General features: G+C 35.5%; 1 protein-coding gene and 1 long non-coding RNA gene across 3 annotated transcripts; one reads left to right on the top strand and one right to left on the bottom strand.

Moving 5' to 3' along the window:
* The first annotated feature begins 2,532 nt into the window (after positions 1–2,532).
* On the top strand, positions 2,533–20,226 carry LOC114304511 (protein TOPLESS-RELATED PROTEIN 2). 2 transcript variants are annotated; one of them, XM_028249671.2, is made up of 10 exons: positions 3,742–4,666; positions 4,753–4,854; positions 10,440–10,568; positions 11,017–11,112; positions 11,260–11,445; positions 17,430–17,540; positions 17,636–17,746; positions 18,086–18,214; positions 18,616–18,791; positions 19,764–20,226. In XM_028249671.2, exons 1-10 carry the CDS (start codon positions 4,364–4,366, stop codon positions 19,984–19,986), a joined length of 1,566 nt encoding a protein of 521 aa, XP_028105472.2. In that variant the 5' UTR covers positions 3,742–4,363; the 3' UTR covers positions 19,987–20,226. The 2 variants fall into 2 exon arrangements, with proteins under 2 accessions (XP_028105473.2, XP_028105472.2); XM_028249672.2 differs by lacking the exon at positions 17,430–17,540 and having other exon boundaries at positions 2,533–4,666.
* On the bottom strand, positions 4,861–10,274 carry LOC145806101 (uncharacterized). The gene is made up of 3 exons (XR_014348671.1): positions 9,906–10,274; positions 7,080–7,172; positions 4,861–5,794 (listed from the first exon to the last, which is right to left on the bottom strand). It is a non-coding gene; the product is annotated as an uncharacterized LOC145806101 (long non-coding RNA).
* Positions 20,227–22,828: the final 2,602 nt, after the last annotated feature.

Genomic DNA, 22,828 nt, shown 5'->3' with positions numbered 1-22,828 from the left:
CATGTCTGTAAGACATTTTCATGTAGTAAGCATTTTATGTGTTTTACTAGATTTCTAAAAGTAATGTACGGCTCCATGGAAGGTTGTAACCTATACAATCTTGTATTTTTATTTATATGTTTATTTTCAAATACTTTTGTTTGTTTCTTATTGCTGTATTTGGTTTTGAAAGAAGGGTGAGAAAGGGAGAATAGAGAGGAAGAAAAGTTAAAATTAGTAAGAAAATGTGATTTGTCTTGGGAAAGTAAGAAAATAGTGGGTTCATGTTACAAAATTTGGCATTTTTTATTTTTATTCCTTTGTCTTCCTTTTGCCCTAACCAAAATACAATATAAATGTAAGGAAATATGTTTAAAACAATTAATGTGTTGGACTCGTTATTATGTTATAAACCAAATCAAGCCTTAAGTCCATGGGAAGGACTCGTTATTATGTTATTCATAAAATTTTACATATAAGTGGACTTAAAAGCTTTGATGTGTTGGACTCGTAGGACATCTCATTAACCATATCAACTAGGGCTTTGAATTCTCTACCCTTGCCTCTTTCTTTCTTAGGAGTGAAGAAAAAAAGGTTTATTCTTTCTTACTTGGATAATTGAGGATAGAAGATAAAGAAAAAAGTGTTATTTTTTCTTTGACAAACATCATGCAGTGGCATTTGGGGCTGGTATTTACATGTTAGGAGAACTATTTTTGAAATTACAGCACAAATGATTTTTATAAAACTAATTACGTAAATATGGATTTATTAATTTTTAACCCTTTCTCTCATTTGTCTCTTTCTAACCTCCCTATCTTCACCAACATGACTCACACGTACTCTCTCTCTCTCTCTCTCTCTCCTATGATGTTATTCTTTCTAATGCTTCTCTCTACTCTATCTTTTGTCTTTTTCTTTTCTATAAACACTCCATCTCTTCTGTCATCTCTCTTTGTAAGGCTTAGGGGTGTAAATGAATCAAATTGAATCGAATCTAATCGAACTTTTGAATCTTTAAACTTGTTTATTAAAAATTAGTTGAGTTTGAGCTCGAACTCGAGCTGAGCTTAAAAAATTGAGTTCAAGCTTGGTTCGTCAAAATATTTGTTGAACTCGAGCTTGCTCGATTACATAAATAAGCCGGTTCAGCTTGAAAAAAAAAATTAAATTTAAATTAATTTACTTATTAAGATAAAAAAAAAATATAAAATTATGAGTCAAATATATAATAATACTTATATTAATAATAAATTTTATCAATCAAATATGTAAATTTACACAAGTACCAAACATAAATAAAAAATAAAATAGATTATTAAAAATTTATTTAATATATTATTAAAAATAAAATATATATATATATATTTTTTTTTATGTTCACAAGTCTTGTCGAGCTGAGCTTAGCACTACTCGAGCTCGGCTCGATTAATAAACGAGCATAAAAATTGACCTCGAGATCGTATTTAGTGAACAAGTCGAGCTTAAACAAGTTTTAAACGAGTCAAACTCGAGCTAGTCATAAACAATTCAGTTCATTTTCAGCCCTAATAACATGTCTCTCTCTCTCTCTCTCATCTTTTTCTTCTCACTCAACACTTTCACTTCTGTCATTTCTCTTTTTGTAGCGCTACCCTCTCTCTCTCTTTTGTCTTTGTCTTCTCTCGTCTCTCTATTCTCTCCAGACACACTCTTTTGTCATCTCTATCTTTGTGATGCTTCTCTTCTATCTCGTCTTTTTCTTCTAACACTTTTTTTTGTCATCCCTCTCTCTATCTCTCTTTTCCTAAAGCGCTTCTCTCCCTCTAATGCTTTTTTATCTAATACATTTTCTTCTTTCTCTATCTCACGTCAGTTTTTTCTCTTCCTTCCTTTTTTGACATTGCACTAGCCGGCAGGCCAGGTGAGGTAGCCGACCGGCCACTTGCAGTAGCTAACCGGCCACCAGTGCAAAGGTTGTCCAATGTGTTCATGTGTTGGAGCAAAGGCAATCTGGAAGTTTGTGCGGTGTTCGGAGATCACGACAAGTGCAAACAGAGGCAACCGGTGGCAAGGCAATGGATTTTCGGGGGACGCCAACTGAGCATGCATGTCTCCCTCGCTTGTGAGGCCATTTAATTGCTTTAATTAGTTAGAGTAGCTAATTATTCAATTTGTTTTGTAATATCTTAATTAGCTTAGCCTAGCGTAGCTAGTTATTCAATTTGGTTTGTAATGATTAATTAGCTAGAATAGTTAATTAGTTGTGTTGTAATAATTAGCTTAGCTTAGTGTAGCTTAGCTTAATTATTTGGACCCTCCTTCGAGAGGGCGCAATGTTGTAATAAGTGTGCGTGTGTGTGTGCGTGTCTTCCAACCCCACGTCTTTCTCCCTTTTATTTATCCGCTTTCGATGGTTAGATTATGGATCACGTTTTGATTAGCATACCTCATGCTTGCATGTTTGCATCCATTCATTTGTATTGCATGCACCGGGCTCGGCGCATCATTCAAACTGCATCGTATTTCAATATTTCTTTAAATACGTGTCTCACAGCATGTTATCAAATTATTGCATTCATATGCCATCTTAGTTAGCCGAGCCTATTTAATTCCATTAGTGCATGCGTTGCAGTAGGCATTTTGTATAGTTAGGAATCATGCATTTTTCTAACTAGCTATTATTTTGGCTTGGAGTACACTGTAAGTTTTATGCTTTAACATATTGCATAAGTGTCATATTGTCATGTTTCGCATGCTTGCTATGAGGCTATGCGCTTACTTAATTAACTGCATGAATGCCTGTGGGTGAAGGCTTTGTTGCTTGAATTGGAACAATTCGATGATTGTGAGTTTTAAGCCCACTTTGCGAAATGGCAAATCATGTTTTAAGCCCATCATGTTTGATGGCAAATCTGTGCTTTAGCCCACTTGAGGGATGGCACTTTCAAACCATTTTCGAAAACAAACATGAGTTAATTTGTTTCGAGTCTCGCGACTTAGTCTATACTTGTATGCGTGCACGCCACATAATAATGTTAGCTAAATAACCAGAATAAGAACACGTGTGTTTATAAAGAAACATATCACGCTTAGTAGAGGCCGATCTTTTGGTCAGGTAAACAAGGGTGCTCATTTCAGGACCTTCCCTTCTCGTACCTAAGTTCCGGAACCGAGGCAACTTTGGTGATGACGGACATGTGGCCTCTGGCATGAGTCAGGTCCTGTGTAAAAGGGTCCAATTTCTGAAATTTGCCTTGGACCCCCTAAATCTCAAGGTCGGTCCTGCCTGTGGGGACTTATTACAGGTCCTGTGTAGATAATTTGATCTGTTAAATGTGTAGAACTCATCGAGTACTATATGCCAACAAACAATCACGATGATCGGATATCAATTGTTACGTGATCAAATCAGTTTTGTATAAAAAAAAATATTGTGAAAAGATAAACGGTTGAAAGAAATCTGATTCGATAAGATAGCTATCGATATCGATCAAAGTGGTTTTTTACAAGCATATAGTACTTGACGAGTTGTACATATTGAACGGTTTAGATTATCAAAACTGGACTCGTGGTGAGCCCCATGAGCTCAACAGTATCCTTCAGTCCGAACACGGATCGAAGAAAAGCCCAACCCCAAAAGAAAATACAGTTAGTCGCATTCACACATTTAGCATAATACCATTTGCTTGTTTGGTTTGGATCTTTAGGATTCACGTTTTAAAAAATTATTTTTTTTTTATTTTTATTTTACTGGTTTTTTTTTTAATATTCTAAGCAAATTTTTTTTTTAAATTTTTATATACACTTAACATAAATACACTTAAAAGGTATAAATTTGTGAAAAATATCTTTACAAAATTCGCTAAATATCGAAAATATAAATATAAATATATATATATAAGAATTCAATATACTTTTTGTATTCTTGTATATTTATTGATTTTAATTTTTTTTTTTTTTTGAAAATATTTTACTTTTTAGATACATCAAAGTAAAGTGCATTTAAAAAAGTAAAAAAATTCCTTAAAATTTTAAAAATATTAACTAAAAACAAAAAAAAAAAAAATGAAAAGTAAGAAACTCAATTTTCAAAAAATTGAAACCAACCAAATGATTGATTTTAAATATTTTAATTCAAATTTTTTTTATTAATAATTTATTAGTTGTATGAGTGAAAATATAATTTGGTCATCTTTAATAATAAGTAGCAATTGAACACTTCTGTTTTGAGCAGCACACATACACGCATAAACACGCTCAATTGGTGCCCTCCTTGTGCAGGAAAAATCAAACTCAATGCCGATATAAGCGGGGTTGGGAAGGAACCCAAACACCCCCCCCGCCAATCAGTCTTCTCTGTAAGGAATTAGCGAAAAATATACCGTGTATTCCTAATATAACCATGTATGCTATATATAACCATTATGCCATATATACCTACCGTGTATTCTCACACAAAATTCCACCCCTCCTCTCTCTCACCATGAAAATCTCTCGCTTCGGGAAGTCGTTCATCCGTAAGGTGAAGAAGTGCTTCACTGGTTGTTACAAGCCAGTGAATGGCGGTGATGGTGTAAAGTCAGTGAATGGCGGTGATGTTGTAAAGTCAGTGAACGACTGTAATACGTATTACAGTGACATGACTGCCGAGCAGAGGAATAAGATGCTAACCGCGGCCATTCGCTACTGCGACTGCAACTGCAAGGTTAGTGATCATGGTGCGTTATTGTTGAAACAAAATATTTAATAGCTTTGTCGTATCTTATTTTATTTTATGCTTTTTGGTTTTAGGAATCAAACATTGATGAAGTGGAAGCAGCACCAGAAGACGAAGCACAGAAGGTTGAAGAGTTTAACGCCATGGAAAGGATAGACTTTCAATTATCTGGGCAGGTAATATATGCAGTAATGCAAGGACTTTCAATCATTCCATTTTCCATCACTACAAAATAATTGACATATAGCAGCGGCCGGAACCGCCGCTAGAAGTACTAAAAAGTGTCACTAAAAACTTGCACACTTTTACCAGCGGTTTGAATAGCGGCGGCCAAACCGCCGCAATAGCCCCGTCAGCATAGGTTTATTGTGACACTTTTCTCAACCGCTGGTATAAATATTTTTCTTGCGACGGTTGATGTAGCGACAGTTGTAAACGTCAATATATCTCAAATTTACCCATTGCTTATATACCTTTATAGCGACGGTTTGACTATTGCTACAACATTTGCTTTTGTGACATTTTGTCCACTGCTACCATATTTTGACTCTATTCCATCAATTTTACACTGTCGCTATAGCCATAGAATTTTTTTGAATTTTATTTGTAACGACGGTTATTAATCGCAATTATGGGCTATGTTTTCCTATTCAATTACCAATAATATATAGATTGAAATTTTCAATGGTTTGCTAACCGTTAATTAGTGTCTCCCACTTATCCCTACTTACATAATCACCATTATATATCTATAAATGCACTATGTTATTCTAATAGCTCAACACTCAATAATTCTAAAAGGTAAAAGAGTTTGCATTTCATAATCTCAAAATATTCAAAACATCTTAATGAAAAGGTTCATTACATAAGTTTGTCATATCAAAATAGATCAAATGTTTCTAACAAACTAATAGCTACACCATACTCCAAAAGGTACATATAAAGTTGTCATGTGACAATAGTACTTAAAAGTATTACTCAAGATGCCATTTTATAAAGACCTCCATGAAAAATGTTCAAATCGAGTAATGACGTCCATTTTGATGCTTTCATATTGCTCTATTTCCTGCAATGAAAAACGATTTCCATTTTGATGCTTTCATATTGTCTTGTTTCCTGCAATAAAAATGATTGAATGAGCATAAGTATCATTTTCAATTTGAAAATCTATAAATCACATAATACAACATAGATGAATGATTATTTGTTGGTCTTGGAGCATTACTCCATATCTCTTTCACTAGACACTCATGTAAATTGATCTTCTAGGGATTAATTATTTTATAGCAAATTTATTTTATGTTCAATCTAAGAACTAGAACATATATATGATTCTGATTATTCAAACATTTAAAAAAGCAATATCAATAATAGAATTAACCAAAAAAATTAAGATAACCCTTCATAACTACATAACAATTTATTCAACACTACCAAGAACCAAACTTTATATAGTAACAGATAGAATCAACAAGCTATAATGCATATATAGATAGATAGCTTAGTACCAGTTGTGCAAGCTCCATTGATGGTGGTAGCTCTGTTTTATTTCCCTATTTTTTGGTAGCTGTTATTGGTGTCTTACAAATGTTGAGGGGTGCTAACAAATGATTAGGTAGGCCTCGTGGTGTCAATCTAGTTGCGATAATGTTGGCTTACATGATGCCCTTTACACTCCTCCCCTTTTATTGATGTACTAACATATGTTATATATGATTTTTTCATCAATGAAGTTCTTTTTTACCTGGTACAAACATATATGTAAAGCATTGTTGTAGAGGGGCTTCTTCAATGGTGGGTAGGCACCAAATTCAAACAGTTGGTTCTCAAAAATTGGAAACTAGTTCCCTTAACAATGATGTGGTCAATTTGGGAGCTAGAAATGACTGCCTATTCAATGGTAGGCAAGTAGATTGGGATGAATTAAAAGAATTGGTCAAAGTGAGGATAGCAATTTGGAGAAAATACAATCTGAAAGGGGTGCAATATTCTAAACAGGACAGAGCATGTATGAATAACAGGTGTGTGGGCATCACTTGATACTTAGCAGCTGCAGGGAAGGGGCTGAAGATCTAGTGTTTTCAAATCATCTAATGTTTTCAAAAACATAATTGGGAAAAAAAATATGAAGAATACAAAGAGTGAGAGCGATTATTTGCCACAAACACATTACAATTTTGAAAATGTAAATTATTAGGTGTGCATACAATTTTTGTAGCTGCCTCTTTGTTGACTAGTGTCCCATCCTTCCTTTTGTGAAGCAGTATATATAGTTTTGCTCGATCTAGAGCAATCTTATCTTTTTGTTCCTATGTAACAATCATATCATTTGAGAATAAAATCATTATACAATGTACTGACCAAATTGAAAATATAAAACAAGGAATGAAGTTTGAAATACCATATCATATGCATGTTGTGCATAAATTTTAAATCCTGCTGCTTGTGCACTTGTTTGCTCTCGCCGGCTTTCCTTATTGGTCGTACTAAGTTCCTTCACTCATAAATCCAATAGATATATCTTAAGCACGTCAAAATAGAGAATAAAAATACAAAACCCAGGTATGATATGTTGAGTTGACACACAAAATCAAAAACCACTGGTGGCCAATGTTTTTAGTGAAGTACTTCTAATGACAAATGTTAAAGAAGTATATATATGTCATTGTCTCCAAATACAATATTATTAAACTACAAAACACGAGTTGATATATAGAACTACATTGTTTTTTACCTTCTAACACCTCTAAGAAAACCACTGGTAGCCTTTTTTTTTTTTTTCAGCAAAAGGAAAATGTTATTGATGTTATAAAGAGTAGAACATAATTACATCAAAAGAGGAAGCTAAGGTAAAATAGCATAAGCGCTTAGTGAATCCCGACTAAATTGATAGAAACACTCAAGCCAAACAAATGCTAAACCAACCACGCAAAAACTAATCATCAGCCAATTTTGCAATACAAAACCAATTAACTAACAAATCCTAACACAAAAACATCACAATCACAACCAACATAACCACAAAAAAAATACATTATAAACAAAACCACCCTATAGAGCCAAACAAAATGCAACTACGGCCACAAACCCCCTGAACCCAAAAATCATACAACAACAACATCATTCAATAAATAGCAGCAACCTCTGTTTAAGAGATGACTACTCAAGACAAGGATGTTACTTGTGACATCTATCTCATTATGCTCCAACCAATTATATTATATTATTAACAATTATTCAGTCAATAATCATTATCCATCAACACAAAAAGTCAACAGTTTATTTGCAATGTCAGAGCATCTTCAAGGGTTTAAGGATAATGTAAATCTAAAATGACATGTGAGAAAGTGTTGGAAGCTCTAAGAAAAATATCAAAATCTTATTTGACATTGAACATCCTTTATCAAATTTGACATAAACCACGAAATCAATTTTTGTTCAATTTATTTATTTAATGGGCCCATTTTTACGGAGTATGTTAAAAAAAAAAATGATATAATGACATTGTATTATTTGATAGAAAACATACATCTATGCATACCTGTCCTTCCTTTGAAAACCAATACACAACAAGGTCAACATAGTGCTCACGGTTGACCGTTAAAGGCGCAGTAGCTACTTTTTGTGCTTCTGTCTTTGTCTCATCATAGTACTTTTTTAAAATAAAAAACTAACATATTAATCAAATTAAATGAGCATTTTTTTTTTTAAATCAGCAAAAGAAAAAGATCTTTATTGATAAATCATAAGCGTACAATTACAGCAACAATACATGAATGAAAGGTGGGGGCAAGCTCAATCAAGTCCAGCCAAATATAGTAGTGTACAAAATAAAAGCAAGCTCTGTTTCTTCTCTGTTCCAGCAATAAATTCAGTCACAAAAAATTCCATTGCAACACTAAAACATAATAGCAGCAGTGTGTTTGTGCATGCACATGGATAAATGGTAAGATTTAGTCCTAGTGTGTTTGTGCTCTGAAGTACTTTTTTTTGGCATCAACATGGACTTTTGATCTTTATGTAAATTTTTGAAAATAATCTGAGATTGGTTCTAAAGAAATTTCTAAACTTCTTTTATGTAAAAAGGAAACATACCCTAAAAGGCTAAAAAATCTTAAATATTTCTTAGGATGGCCTATATATATTTCTTAGCATGTATCAGGTTGGCAACCAATATATATATTTTTCTCTATTCTCTTTAATTTTTTTTTTTTTTAAATTTTCCTCTTGCTGAAAGGGAAACACATGGACATAATGTCTACAGTTGAAACTACTGCCACAATGCTCCTTACTTCAAATGCTTTGAGGAGCATGGGCTTGGATACTTGTAATTCAATAAAATGTTTTGACTTGTAATGTTTGTATGGAGGTCCTAGACAGCAGAAAGTGGATGTCATAATTTGATTTTTGAATGCTATATTATGAAAATGTCTCTTACTTTCTGTTGTTTCAGTTTGGCTATTAAAGCTTAAGAAGGTAGATGTATGCATGTTCATGTTAGTTTCAAGTAAATACTGATACATTTTTTATGCAATGCAAAGAAGCCATATATTGGAAGCACTAGAGGTCTTTAGTGATATGGGAATGGCTGGTAACTTCCTTCAAGAATTGTGTCTTTAGATTCAACAAAAAAATGGCGTACATAAATGTTGAATTTCCTCTAATCACATTATTAAGCCAATAAAACATTACAAACTGTGCATTAAATTCATGAACAACAATTTTCTCAACAAAAACAAAAACAGAAAAACAGAACAAACTAATAAAGAAAAGAATAGGCACTATTACTCCATTGTGGCATTTTGTCAAATACCTAGCATACATAATGATTCCTCAGTGCTATTCATAATTAGAAGCATGAGATTTCACTTCACTAATTATATTGGTTAAAATATGAATGTCATAGATGATCAAATATATATATTATGTGTGTGTGTATGTGTGAATATCATAATCAGAATACAGAACATGTTCAATCTATTTTCTAAATTATTTTCCCAAATCAAAATCATTCAACATGTTCACGAAATCCTTCATAATAGAGAAATTTTGGAGATATTAGAAGCAATATGAATGGAATGGCAAGTACCCAAACTTGTTCGAAGACAATGAAAGCAGAAAAGGAGAATCTGAGAGACAAGAAGAAAGAGAGATGGGTAGAGAGAGAAACTGAGAGACCAGAAGAATGAGAGGGGTAGAGAAAGAGAAACAGAGAGAGCAGACTGACCTTGAAATCACAGTGGTGCTGTAGCTTGACGTCGTCGATACATCGGTGGAGGATGAACAAAGGCGCAATGATACTTCGTGAAAGAAGTGTTGATAGACTAGGGCACAAAATTGAAATCAAGGAGTTGAACGGTTTTTTGGGATTGATTCTGATATGTTATTCACCAAAAAAAATAATTCGGATAAGCGCGAAATTAGAATTTGTTTGGCGCCTTTATTTTGCTTGGCTTATTGTAGCGGTTGTGTTAAAACCGTCACTACAAAAAAATATATGACAGCGCTTTAAGAAAAAAATGTAGCTAAAAGTTTTATTTGTAATGGCGGTCAACAACCATCACAATAGCCCATTTATAGCAGCATTTTTCGGGCCGCTGCATGATCCAAACACAACCCCTGTCTTTTACTTATTAAATTATTGATGAGATTATCTTTGAATTTGTTTTTTGTTGTTCTTGGTTTGGGATTGCCGATGGCTCTGCAACTTTTGCTTATAAAAGTTTTATATGACTAAATGGAACTGGTAATTTCTTACCAGATTATGACAACTTTCATGCCTCCACCGCCAGCGGCAACCTGCTTGGCGTTTGATCCACATGACAACAATTTCTGTGCCGTAGGAATGGAGGATTCTACTATTCAAACATACAGTGTTCGGGTTGATGAGGTGAAACACCAAGTCTTTTAAAGCTATCAACTCTTTTTGCATTTGAGGATATCCATAGCATGCTGAATCTGCTGATCCTAGTCATTGTCTTAACAGTACTTTTTTTACAGTAGTTGAATTAATAATCAACAAGTTATTGTCTTATCATAGCTGCTCTTTTTTTTTTTTTTTTTTTTTTTTTTTCCAGTGGTTGAGTTAATAATCAACAACACTAGGATCTGCATTGTGAAATTTTAGTTTACATTGCAATTGTTTGACTAATGATTTCTTTCATGCATCGAGGATTTGTTATGCTCTTGGTGAATATTAAACAACTATACTGTGTGCTTGTGTGTGTTGTGTTAAGAGATGTGATTAGGCATAATTGGGTTTTGAACATAATCGATTGCTTAAGGACGATATTACTGAATTCTGGATCTTTTAAATTTACTTTTGACCCATTTGGTAGGTAAAAGCCAAGCTCAAGGGTCACCAGAAACAAATCACGGGGCTTGCATTTTCCCAGACTTTGGATATATTGGTATCAGCTGGGGCTGATGCTCAGGTAAGTGTCAGACTAATTGAGATTTCTTCTTCTTCTTCTTCTTCTTCTTCTTCTTCTTATTTTTTCATCTGGAATCATTTATACCTTCTGATGAAATGCCATATACATAATTTCATTACAATGCTTGATGCTCGATTTGTATTGCAGCTATGCATCTGGGACACTGAAGGATGGGAAAAGAAGAAAGCAAGGCCCATACAAGCACCACCTGGCCACCCTTCTCCCCTGGTTGGAGAAACTAAAGTTCAATTCCATAATGATCAAACCCATCTATTAGTGGTCCATGAAAGCCAAATTGCTGTTTATGATAGCCAGCTCGGATGCTTGCAGTCAGTAAGTCTGTCTCATTGTTTTTATGTTGAGTTCTGTTATTGTTTGAACTTTTTTTTAAATAATGGGGATCGCCACCTGTTCATAAAAAAAGTTCGACATGTTATATGTTAGGAACATGATTCTATCATTACAAATCATATTTTTTGTTTTCGACTCCTGTTGTTTTATTGTTTCGCAGAAGCAAACTGAATTTACCACTTACCGGTGTCCTGATTATATCTCTATTTTTACAGTATATCCACCTTTATCAATCATTCTAAAGCCATTACTAGTGCTTTGTGGTCACGTTAGAGGAGTTTAAAATTATCACAAAGGACATGAATGCTATTCTTCCTGTGTTGGTTATGCACTTCTGATGTGATAATAGTTGGTTCACAACTGTAAACCATCTTTTTAGGTATTCTAGGATGGTTCTTTGATGGTAAATTGGAAGGAAATATTGAGAGCATATAATCAGAGAGAATACACAGTGGCTTTTTGTTGTTAGAAGTGTAGGTACATAGGTCCATCTCCACTATGTGTGTGGCCTTAACACGGCATCATAAGCGTGCTCAAGAATCTCCATGATCTACATGTAAGATCTCATCCCCATATCTCAGATGTCAGATCTGACTCCACCACCGAACTACAAATCAGATTGGTCATGTGAGATATACAATCTGTGGATTTATACCTTACAGCTCCACCCGCGATCGGTCTCCAACCTATACTTAGTTTTGGAATAACCTAGGTCGGGAGCATGGCCTAGGATCTCTACACGGGATCTAGGAGGACTTATGGCTTCGAGGCTAGAGTTGAGGGATTGTCAAAGTTCCCACTTGGGAACACATGACCAATTGATGAGAGGTTCCGTCAAGACACGTGATGTACCTGCTACCACGGGTGCATGATGCTGTGATGCTAGAGATCCCCTAACTCTTCTTGGAATTATCTAATGGGATCTACTCCAACTTCCCCTATATAAGGAGTCCTCCCCCAAGTAATCATCAAGCCATCAATTCTGATCTCCAGATAGTCTCTCCGCTTCATAAGATCTCCACTGCCACCCTCTCTCTTCTAAGAGTGCCTTTTCTTTCTCCTCCTCCACCTCCTGTGATCTTGCGTCTGCTAAGTGCCTACTGACCATCTTCCCAGATCACATTGTTCCGGCCAAACCAGACACGATTACCCACATTAAGTCATATTTATCTATCTCCATAGAGTGGGAGCGATTCGCCATTGAATTCCCCTACCCAAATCGACACAATCATGACGACCATATTTATCATCTTGGAGATAACTTCATGGCAGAATGGAATTGAGTAAAAGTTATAGTTTTCATACATCACACTTAATGGAAAGTTGAAGACATAAAAAAGTGACAATAAATATCTTAGTTCTTATGCTCTAGACCCAAAATCTTAACTGTTTCCTTCATACACTAACAATGAGGTGGTTCTGAATGGTGCATCCTATTCGTGTCCTGATATTGCCTCATGCCTAAATTCTACTTGTCAATTCCTACCATAAACTAACCAGAGCCTAGTTTTTTCCATGCTAAGCTGCTATTGACATCCTACTATAGTTAGCTATGGAACTGAATGGATTACCTGATTAAAGAGTTATGTTCGCAGTTGTTGCTGCTCAGTGCACATGTTTCTTTTAGAGAATGAACTAAAAGTTGGATGTACCTTCAGTCTGAGATGAAATGGAATAAACCTCCCGATGAGAATCTGACAATTTCGTTTCTCGCTTGTACTTATCTTAAGCATTCCCATTTCATATCCCCAGATCATCTCAATAGGGACAGATGCATTGGCAAAAGCATATTGTTTTATTCAGTGGGTTAGGTTTAGTGGAGTAGGTGAGGTGGTAGTGGTGGTAGGTGATGGTAAATTCTAACAGCCCCCCGCAAACTCAAGGAGGATAGAAACTAACCAACTTGAGTTTGAAGAGAGGAACAAAACAAGAAAATACATAAAAATAAAAAAGGATAGGAGACACTGTATGGTCGTGTCAGACCATTGGTGAAGACACTGAATGGTGGTGTCATAACGTTGTAGAGGACACTGTATGGTGGTGTCATAACGTTGTAGAAGACACTGTATGGGGGTGTCATAACGTTGTAGAGGACACTGTATGGTGGTGTCATAACGGTGTAGAGGACACTGGATGGCGGTGTCAGACCGATGTAGAAGACAGTTTATGGGGTCATGTCGGACCGTTGTAGCAGACAATGTTGTAACAGTTGTTGTGACAGTTTACAGAGTCTTGCTGGACCCTTGTAGAAACTAACCGGAATCAATGTCGGGACAATTTACAGAGTCTTGTCGGACCCATAAAGGAACTAACCGAAATTAATGTCGGGACAGTTTACAGAGTCTTGTCGGACCCATAAAGGAGCTAACCGGAATCAATGTCGGGACAGTTTACAGAGTCTTGTCGGACCCTTGTAAAAGCTAACCGGAATCAAATGTCGGGACAGTTTATGGGGTCTTGTCGGACCGTTGTAAAAGTCGCACCCTCAAAAGGTGTGCCCAATTTTTCAAAAGGCGTGCCATCAAAAGGCGTGCCCAATCCATAAAAAGGCATGCCATCAAAAGGCGTGCCATCAAAAGGCGCGCCCACTTCATCAAAAGACGTGCCCGACAGAAAGCGTCGAGCCATCAAAAGGGGCGCCTGACACGCGGCGATGCACGTGATTGACAGAGCGCGTGTCGGCCTCGTCGTCTCTGTCTTTATAAACCAAAGCGAAGTCTGAGGCTTGGAAGCATAACAAACCAGTTGAAACCTCTTCGTTCTCTGTAACATTCTGTAACCAACCCTGCTCTGAAACACTCAGCAACCCAAAAAACATGGCTTCTTCTTCCCGTTCAGCTACCCAGAACATAGCCTCTTCTTCCCGTGGTCTGCTCACTCTCTTTCCCGACCTCAACGAGTCAACAAGAGAGATAACTGGTGCGGTGGCCTGTGAACCTCAACCAAACACCTCTGGTTTTGCTCCGTTGAACTTTCCGATGCGGTCGGTGGAGTAAAAAATGGCAGTGCAAACGGATATTGAAGCTAATCAGTATACATTGAAGTCCTGTGTTGAAACCATGACTGCGGTCACAAACTTGTCGCACCGGCTGCAGAGTAGGACAAATGAGGTGCAGCAGTTAAACGCCCAACTGGCTCTGCTCCAACGCATGTATAAGGATGCGCGAGCAGAGATAAGTGTACTAAAGGCGGAAAATACGGAGCTGAAGCGGAAGGTCACCGTTATGTTCCGATTTGGAGGGCCGCCATATGCTGCAGCGGAGGAGCAGGGAGTAGTGATCGTGCCCAGTGGAGTGGGAAACACGGAGGTAACACCGGCAAGGGCCGTCCAGGACGGAGGCAAGAAGAAGAGACTGGCGGAATAGGCGAAGAAGTGAGGTCGGTGGGTGGCCGCCTGCAGAAAAGAAAACAAATCTTTGGTTGTTGTGTTTTTGGTTTTTTTTTTTTTTGTGTAAAATTGTGATCGGGGTTGAGCCCTGAGATGAATAAAATTTAGTTTGGTGTGCAAAGCTATATGGTATGAAAGGAATTTGAAAAAAGATTAAAAATAATGTGAAAGAAAAAGAAAGAAAGAAATAATAAGAATATAATTGAAAGCCGCAACGGTGTGCGGTATATAAAAATAGATATATATATATATATATATATTTTTTTTTATTTTTTTATTTTTTTTTATTTTATTTTATTTTGGTTTTATAATAATAATAATATATTAAGGAGGAAAGCATGTGCGCGGGTGAGAGTTGTAGAGAAAAGAGATAAAGATAGGTGAATGGTGGTGGATATGATTAAAGTGGCTCTGATATGAGAGAGGGTTTTATGTTTAAAGAAAAAAAGAGTGGGTGTCCTTGAGTGGAGAGAGAGAGAGAGCCTGAGGCTAGGGAGTGTCCTTGAGTGGAGAGAGAGAGAGTGCCTGAGGCTATCCACAGAACAAGGAGAGAGAGAACAATAATCATCGCATTCTATCAAAGAAAAGTGAGACGGAAAAAAGAAGAGAAACAAGAAGATCCAGCTGAGGTGAGCTTAAACACAGGACTAAAGAGGAGCAGTAGATCACTTCTTTGAACCGTTTTGTTTCTTATCAGCAGCTGCATCTGCAGCCTTTCTCTTGTCCTTCCTCACCCTCTTCTTCAAATTAACCTCTCTGTCTTCATATACTTTTCTTTCATTTTGGGCAAGTTTTGAAGGCCACCAAACAGCAGGCTCAAATGTTAAAGGAAACTTTTCAAGCATGACTCCAAGTAAGGGAAGTGGGTATGCTTGGTCAAGTGCCAAAAACTTTCTCCATTGCCTCATTCACATCATTTTGATTGACGTCGCGAAGAGCCAGAATGATTTCAATTTTTTTCCATAGCTTTGCTTAAACAACCGGGCAGCGCTGCGCTGTTCTTCAGCAAGTTGTGATGGTTGGAGCTTGTTCATCACCATCAACATCCCTGTGGCTGCACAAAACAAGAGTGTTGATGACAATTTAAAAGCAAAAAGTGGCACTCCAATGGCAGCAATAGTATTGCTTGCTGCAAGTCCTGCCATGGTCGCGGCAGAGAGAGTGATTGTGTTGATAGAGCTCAGAAGAAGGGCGTTCCAGTTGACATTGAAGAGGGAGAGATTGACGAGACTGGGGTGGAGCCACGTGACATTGATTTGGTGATGACACAGGCAGGTGTATCAAGGGGTAAAGCTGTCAAGGCTCTCAAGACTCACAATGGAGACATAGTCTGAAAGTATTTGGACAATGATGGGAAGGTATGTGAAGAAAATAAATGGAATAGGTTGAGGTCCGGAATGAAGATATGTGTAGAGGTCCGGCGGGCGGCCAAGGCGAGGCTGCCGCCCGCCGGTGAAGCAGAATTACTAGCTTCTCAACCTTGCTCTGATACCATGTAAAAAATAAATGTATTATTGATTGATGTATTTGATATATTGATTGATATTCTGTCTATTACAAATGGTTCCTTATATAGATGTAGGTGTAGTGGATGGTGGTAGTGGTGTAGTGTGTTAGGTTTAGTGGAGTAGGTGAGGTGGTAGTGGTGTAGTGGGTTAGGTTTAGTGGAGTAGGTGAGGTGGTAGTGGTGGTAGGTGATGGTAAATTCTAACAATTCAGTATAGTAAAACTACACTGAAGGACCTTTGGCCTCTCTAGATGCACTGTGATCTCATAAAAGCAAAATACTTGCCAAAGAAAGGGGCAGAAATGTGCACAAAAAAGTGATAAGAAAATAAAGAGTGGAGGATAGTGAGACAATTTTTCTTTTTAAATCTTTATTTAGCTGACTCATCTCAACTAAAGGCTGTACAGTTGCTGATCCTTTGCTGGCAAGCAAGGTACGTTCTAGAAAGATACCTGTCGAGATCTGATTTATCCAAATATGCAGTCCCAATTTCTTTAAAAGAAATCTGCTTTTTATTGAGAAAATATATCTTAATTATTTTGTGATTTTTTCACAACCATTTTAGTGATGTGCGAAATACTGTGTCCAGTTTCATCATGGCATGCTTAAGGTGTCTTGTTTATTGAGGCATTCGTCCTCACTGCACCACCCTTGGAGTTTAGAAAAAATACAGTATGACCCACAAGTTTGGCATAATTACATCGACTTCCCTTTTAGTAAAGCTAAAGCAACTAGAACTAATACAGATGGCGTATAAACACAACGATAAACAAGGGTAAATATACAATTCAGTATAAAAGATATGAAAATATCTTTGTTTTTTTCCCCATTCATATGACTACCAAATTACTAATGAAAAGGGGGGCAAAGTGTTATGTGAATTAAAAACTCCAGGGAGCCCAGTGAAATTATGTAAAACTTGTTGGGCTCGATGTACTTTTTCAAAACCTTAAGGGAGGTTAGTGTAATTTACCCATATATTTAAGTATGCTTGTTATTTTTGCTCTCTCCCCATAGCCATCTTTATCTGGCTTGAACTAAGTGCGATGTATCATGTGTCATGGGCCATAGGTTGTCCAACTACTCTACACTAATTCTGGGGTAGCTCTGCTGGCACTTGCCTCTGATACCATGCATAAGCTCTGGAAATGGCAGCGTACTGAACATAATCCATCTGGGAAAGTTAGTATTTGAGCATATATGTTTTTCAATCATTCCATTTTTTTAATATAGTTTTTAGTCAATCCAATTTTGATGGCTTTTCTCTGTGTTGTCAGTCTTCTGCATCTATTAAGCCAGAGTTGTGGCAGCCTGCAACTAAAAATGATTCTTATCTCTTATCTGCCTCTGGTGGGAAGGTCTCTTTGTTCAACATGATAACATTTAAGGTTAGTAGCTGTACTTCTGGGCTGTGTTTGGATAATAGATTTGGGTGGAGGTTTGGAAAGGGAAAGGAAAAGGTGAGGGAAATGTAATAAGCTAAATTTTTTCTCCATTTCTCTCGCCTTTCTCCTTTCCTTTCCTTTCCTTTCCCTTCCCTTCCCTTTTTAAATTCCTACCAAAATCCATGATCCAAACACAACCCCAGTCTTTTACTTATTAAATTATTGATGAGATTATCTTTGAATTTGTTTTTCGTTGTTCTTGGTTCGGGATTGCCGATGGCTCTGCAACTTTTGCTTATAAAAGTTTTATATGACTAAATGGAACTGGTAATTTCTTACCAGATTATGACAACTTTCATGCCTCCACCTCCAGCAGCAACCTGCTTGGCGTTTGATCCACATGACAACAATTTCTGTGCCGTAGGAATGGAGGATTCTACTACTCAAATATACAGTGTTCGGGTTGATGAGGTGAAACACCAACTCTTTTAACATGTCAAGGAGCTATCAACTCTTTTTGCATTAGAGGATATCCATAGCATGCTGAATCTGCTGATCCTAGTCATTGTCTTAACAGTACTTTTTTTACAGTAGTTGAATTAATAATCAACATGTTATTGTCTTATCATAGCTGCTTTTTTTTTCTTTTTTTTTTTTTCCCAGTGGTTGAGTTAATAATCAACAACACTAGGATCTGCATTGTGAAATTTTAGTTTAAATTGCAATTGTTTGACTAATGATTTCTTTCGTGCATCAAGGATTTGTTATGCTGTTGGTGAATATTAAAAACTATACATATGTGGATATTTTTTGATTCATGTGTTTCTATGTATTTTTCTTTTATATTTGTTAACCAATAGACCCTCTTGCAGTGGTATCCTAGAGACTCGCTTTCTGCTCCCATTTCAACTGCAATATACTCATGTGATGGTCTTGTGGTCTTCACTGGATTTTTGGATGGTGCTATAGGAGTTTTTGATGCAGACAATTTCAGGCTTCGATGTTGGATAGCACCATCTGCGTATATATCTTCTTCACCCATTGCCAGGTGCGCTAACCTGATAAGCTAATAGCTTTTTCTTTTATTTTCTTTTTCAATATGCTGAATGGATGTATACTTCGAAAAAAATTTGATTTTGTTCTCTTCACTTTCTCTTCCATCCAACAGGCTAGAGAAATTTAAATTTCATCATCCTTTTGTTCCATGATGAGATACAATTTAGGGAAACTACCCTTTTTGTTTTGTTTCAGGTGCTGCGTGTGTGTCATTACAAAAGTTTTGCTGACTTCACCATTATTACCGCGACTTTTCATTAAGACTAGCCGTAAAAGAATGTTTTGATGATATTTATCAAAACAAAAAAAAGATTATTTTGATGATTTCGACATATATGCAATATATTAAAAGAAAAAATCCTTGGTGATAAACCAAATGAGAAGTAATTTAGAAGCCCTTGAGACAACTGTGGGACATTGATTATTGGTGTGTGCTCCTTCGCTGTGTGATTCACTAAAATATTGAGCTTATCCAACTTTTTGTGAGGGTAGTTTTATAATGTGTAAGTTTGACTAGAAAGAAAAAATAGTATTAAGTGAAAGTGATAGAAAGCTAAGTGAAAGAAAAGAAAAAGAAACGAGAATAAATTTCTTACAAGCATTTGATTAGGATGAAATTTTGCAAGGAAAAAAAAAAGTGAGAAATTTGGAATTTTAACTAACCTCTTCCATTGATTCTTTTTTATTTTTTATTTTCCTATGTTTTTTGCAAGAAACTAAGAAGCTAGTTACCATGTTAATATGGATTGTACAAGAAAATTAACTTTTTTGTAATATTCACCACTTTCATGCTAAACAAATTCATAAAAAGTTTCATTTTTTCTCTCACTTCATACCGTTTTCATTCTAATCAAATTGAGCCTGAAGAAAAACTGTTTCTTTTTATAAGTCAGTTGATCTGTACATTTTCTGTATTATGTATATCTGTGGCTTAATCATGTAACCATACCTATCAATTCTGCAGCAACAAGGGCAGTGGATTTCCTGTGGTGATTGCAGCACATCCATTTGAACCTAACCAAATCGCTCTTGGAATGAGCAATGGTGCAGTCCATGTGATCGAGCCATCTGATGCAGAGCCAGAGTGCGTTGGCAGTAGAATGGTGCCTGAAGAAAATGGTGCTTTACCTTCCGTCCTCTCAAATTCTGCTTTGAGTGGTCAGTCATCTGAAACCCCTTCTGGGTGAAATTATAAAACAGGATTCTTGATGAAGCTGTGGCACTCACATGCGTACTTTTTTTTTCGTTAGCTGTTTGTAAATTGACATATCAATGGCTTTTTTTTGCTTTTGACAAAATTCTGAGGCAATTCTACTCATCGTTGGTCAATAGCATTTGGGTGATAAGCTTTTTTTTTGCCTTTCAAGTTATGTAATGCATTAGTTATTTTACTCCTGCTTTAAATTCACAGCAGTATTTAGCTTGCATACTCTCTCTCTCTCTCTCTCTCTCTCACGCGCGCACGCGTGCTGTGGGGGTCCCTCGTGTATGTTATATTAATGTACAGGTTCTACTGTTAAAGATAGTTGTTCAAATCTAGCATTAGAGGAACACAAGTTGTTTTTGAATTTTAGAAGTTTGTTTTCAAATCTAGCATTGTTTTTTTTTTTTGCTTTTTAAAATATGAAGAACAAAAATGAGAAATGAAAACGAAGAAAAGGAAAACACAATCAAACAGTGGATTGCCCAATGCCGATTGAAACATGTCTGTAAGACATTTTCATGTAGTAAGCATTTTATGTGTTTTACTAGATTTCTAAAAGCAATATACGGCTCCATGGAAGGTTGTAACCTATACAATCTTGTATTTTTATTTATTTGTTTATTTTCAAATACTTTTGTTTCTTTCTTATTGCTGTATTTGGTTTTCAAAGATGGGTGAGAGAGGGAGAATAGAGAGGAAGAAAAGTTTAAAATTAGTAAGAAAATGTGATTGTCTTGGGAAAGTAAGAAAATAGTGGGTTCATGTAACAAAATTTGACATTTTTTATTTTTATTCATTAGTCTTCCTTTTGCCCTAACCAAAGTACAATATAAAAGTAAGGAAATATGTTTTAAAAAATTAATGTATTGGACTCGTTATTATGTTATTCATAAAATTTTATGTATAAAGGGACTTAAAAGCCTTGATGTGTTGGACTAGTAGGACATCTCATTAAACATATCAATTAGGGCATTGAATTCTCTACCCTTGCCTCTTTCTTTCTAAGGAGTGAATAAAAAAAGGTTTATTCTTTCTTACTTGGATAATTGAGGATAGAAGATAAAGAAAAAAGTGTTATTTTTTCTTTGACAAGCATCATGCAGTGGCATTTGGGGCTGATATTTACATGTTAGAAGAACTATTTTTGAAATTACAGCACAAATGATTTTTATAAAACTAATTACGTAAAAATGGATTTATTAATTTTTAACCCTTTCTCTCATTTGTCTCTTTCTAACTTTCCTATCTTCACCAGCGTGACTCATACACACTCTCTCTCTATCTCTCCCTCACTCCTCTTATGTTATTCTTTCTAATGCTTCTCTCTACTCTATCTTTTGTCTTTTTCTTCTCTATGAACACTCCACCTCTTCTGTCATCTCTCTTTGTAATGCTCACCTCTCTTTGTAATGCTGCAAATGAGTCGAATCAAATCGAACTTTTGAATCTTTAAGCTTGTTTATTAAGAATTAGTTGATTTCGAGCTCAAACTTAAGTTGAGCTTAAAAAATTGAGCTTAAGCTTGGCTCGTCAAAATATTTGTTGAACTCGAGCTCGCTCGATTACATAAACAAGCCCGTCCAGCTTGAAAAAAAATTAAATTTAAATTAATTTACTTATTAAAATAAAAAAAATATAAAATTATGAGTTAAATATATAATAATACTTATATTAATAATAAATTTTATCAATCAAATATGTAAATTTACACAAACACCAAACATAAATAAAAAATAAAATAGATTATTAAAATTTTATTTAATATATTATTAAAAATAAATATATATATATATATATATATATTTTATGTTTACGAGTCTTGTCGAGCCAAACTTAGCGCTACTCGAGTTCGGCTCGATTAATAAACGAGCATAAAAATTCACCTCGAGATCGTATTTAGTGAACGAGTCGAGCTCAAACAAATTTTAAACGAGTCGAACTCGAGTTGTTCATGAACAGCTCAATTCGTTTTCAGTCCTAATAATACGTCTCCCTCTCTCTCTTGTCTTTTTCTTCTCACTCAGCAGTTTCACTTCTGTCATTTCTCTCTTTTTAACGCTACTCTGTCTCTTTTGTCGTTGTCTTCTCTCGTCTCTCTATTCTCTCTAGACACTCTCTTTTGCCGTCTCTATCTTTGTGATGCTTCTCTTCTATCTCGTCTTTTTCTTCCAACACTATTTTTTGTCATCTCTCTCTCTCTCTTTTCCTAACGCGTTTTCTCTCCCTCTAATGCTTCTTTATCTAATACATTTTCTCCTTTCTCTATATCACGTCAGTTTTTTTTTTCTTCCTTCCATTTTTTGCATTTTGTTTTATTTTGACAAAATATGTATTGCTTTTAATATAGAAATTTATTTTTATAAAATTTGTACCGTTCAAACAATATCGGCAATCCCTTTAAAAACATATTTAATAAAATGAGACCATTATGAAATATATTTAATAAATTTTTTAAAAATATGTTTATTATTTTTTCAAAAAATATAAACTAATTTGATGAAAGTAAACACAAAAACTATATTTTAAAATTTCTAATAATTAATTTTGTCTCAGAACGAGAAATTCACATGAAAATTATAAGTTATATATATATATATATATATTTTATTTTATTGACCGAACTAGTTATTAGTTTTTTGAAAAATAAAAAATAAAATCATAAATTGAACACTAAATCAAAGAAAGTACCACACAAATTGTACTTGTACATATCATTTGCACAGGCAACCGTCAGTCACTTGCACCGAGTCACAATGCCACAATTTCTACTTGACAACAAAGGGCTGGTTTGGGAATTTAGTTATTGTTGTTTATTTTTTAGTTTT

This window comes from Camellia sinensis, chromosome 13 (genome assembly GCF_055761805.1).
Source record: "Camellia sinensis isolate YWXY chromosome 13, ASM5576180v1, whole genome shotgun sequence".
NCBI classification, from domain to species: domain Eukaryota; kingdom Viridiplantae; phylum Streptophyta; class Magnoliopsida; order Ericales; family Theaceae; genus Camellia; species Camellia sinensis.
This window is presented reverse-complemented; position numbering and strand designations above follow the sequence as displayed.

Bases quoted from the DNA above. Each gene is read 5' to 3' on its own strand.
- LOC114304511 (XM_028249671.2), top strand. From the start codon at position 4,364: ATGTATGCTATATATAACCATTATGCCATATATACCTACCGTGTATTC. The intron at 10,569-11,016 runs GTGAAACACCAA...CCCATTTGGTAG, and splicing joins ACAGTGTTCGGGTTGATGAG to GTAAAAGCCAAGCTCAAGGG. The intron at 18,215-18,615 runs GTGAAACACCAA...ACCCTCTTGCAG, and splicing joins ACAGTGTTCGGGTTGATGAG to TGGTATCCTAGAGACTCGCT.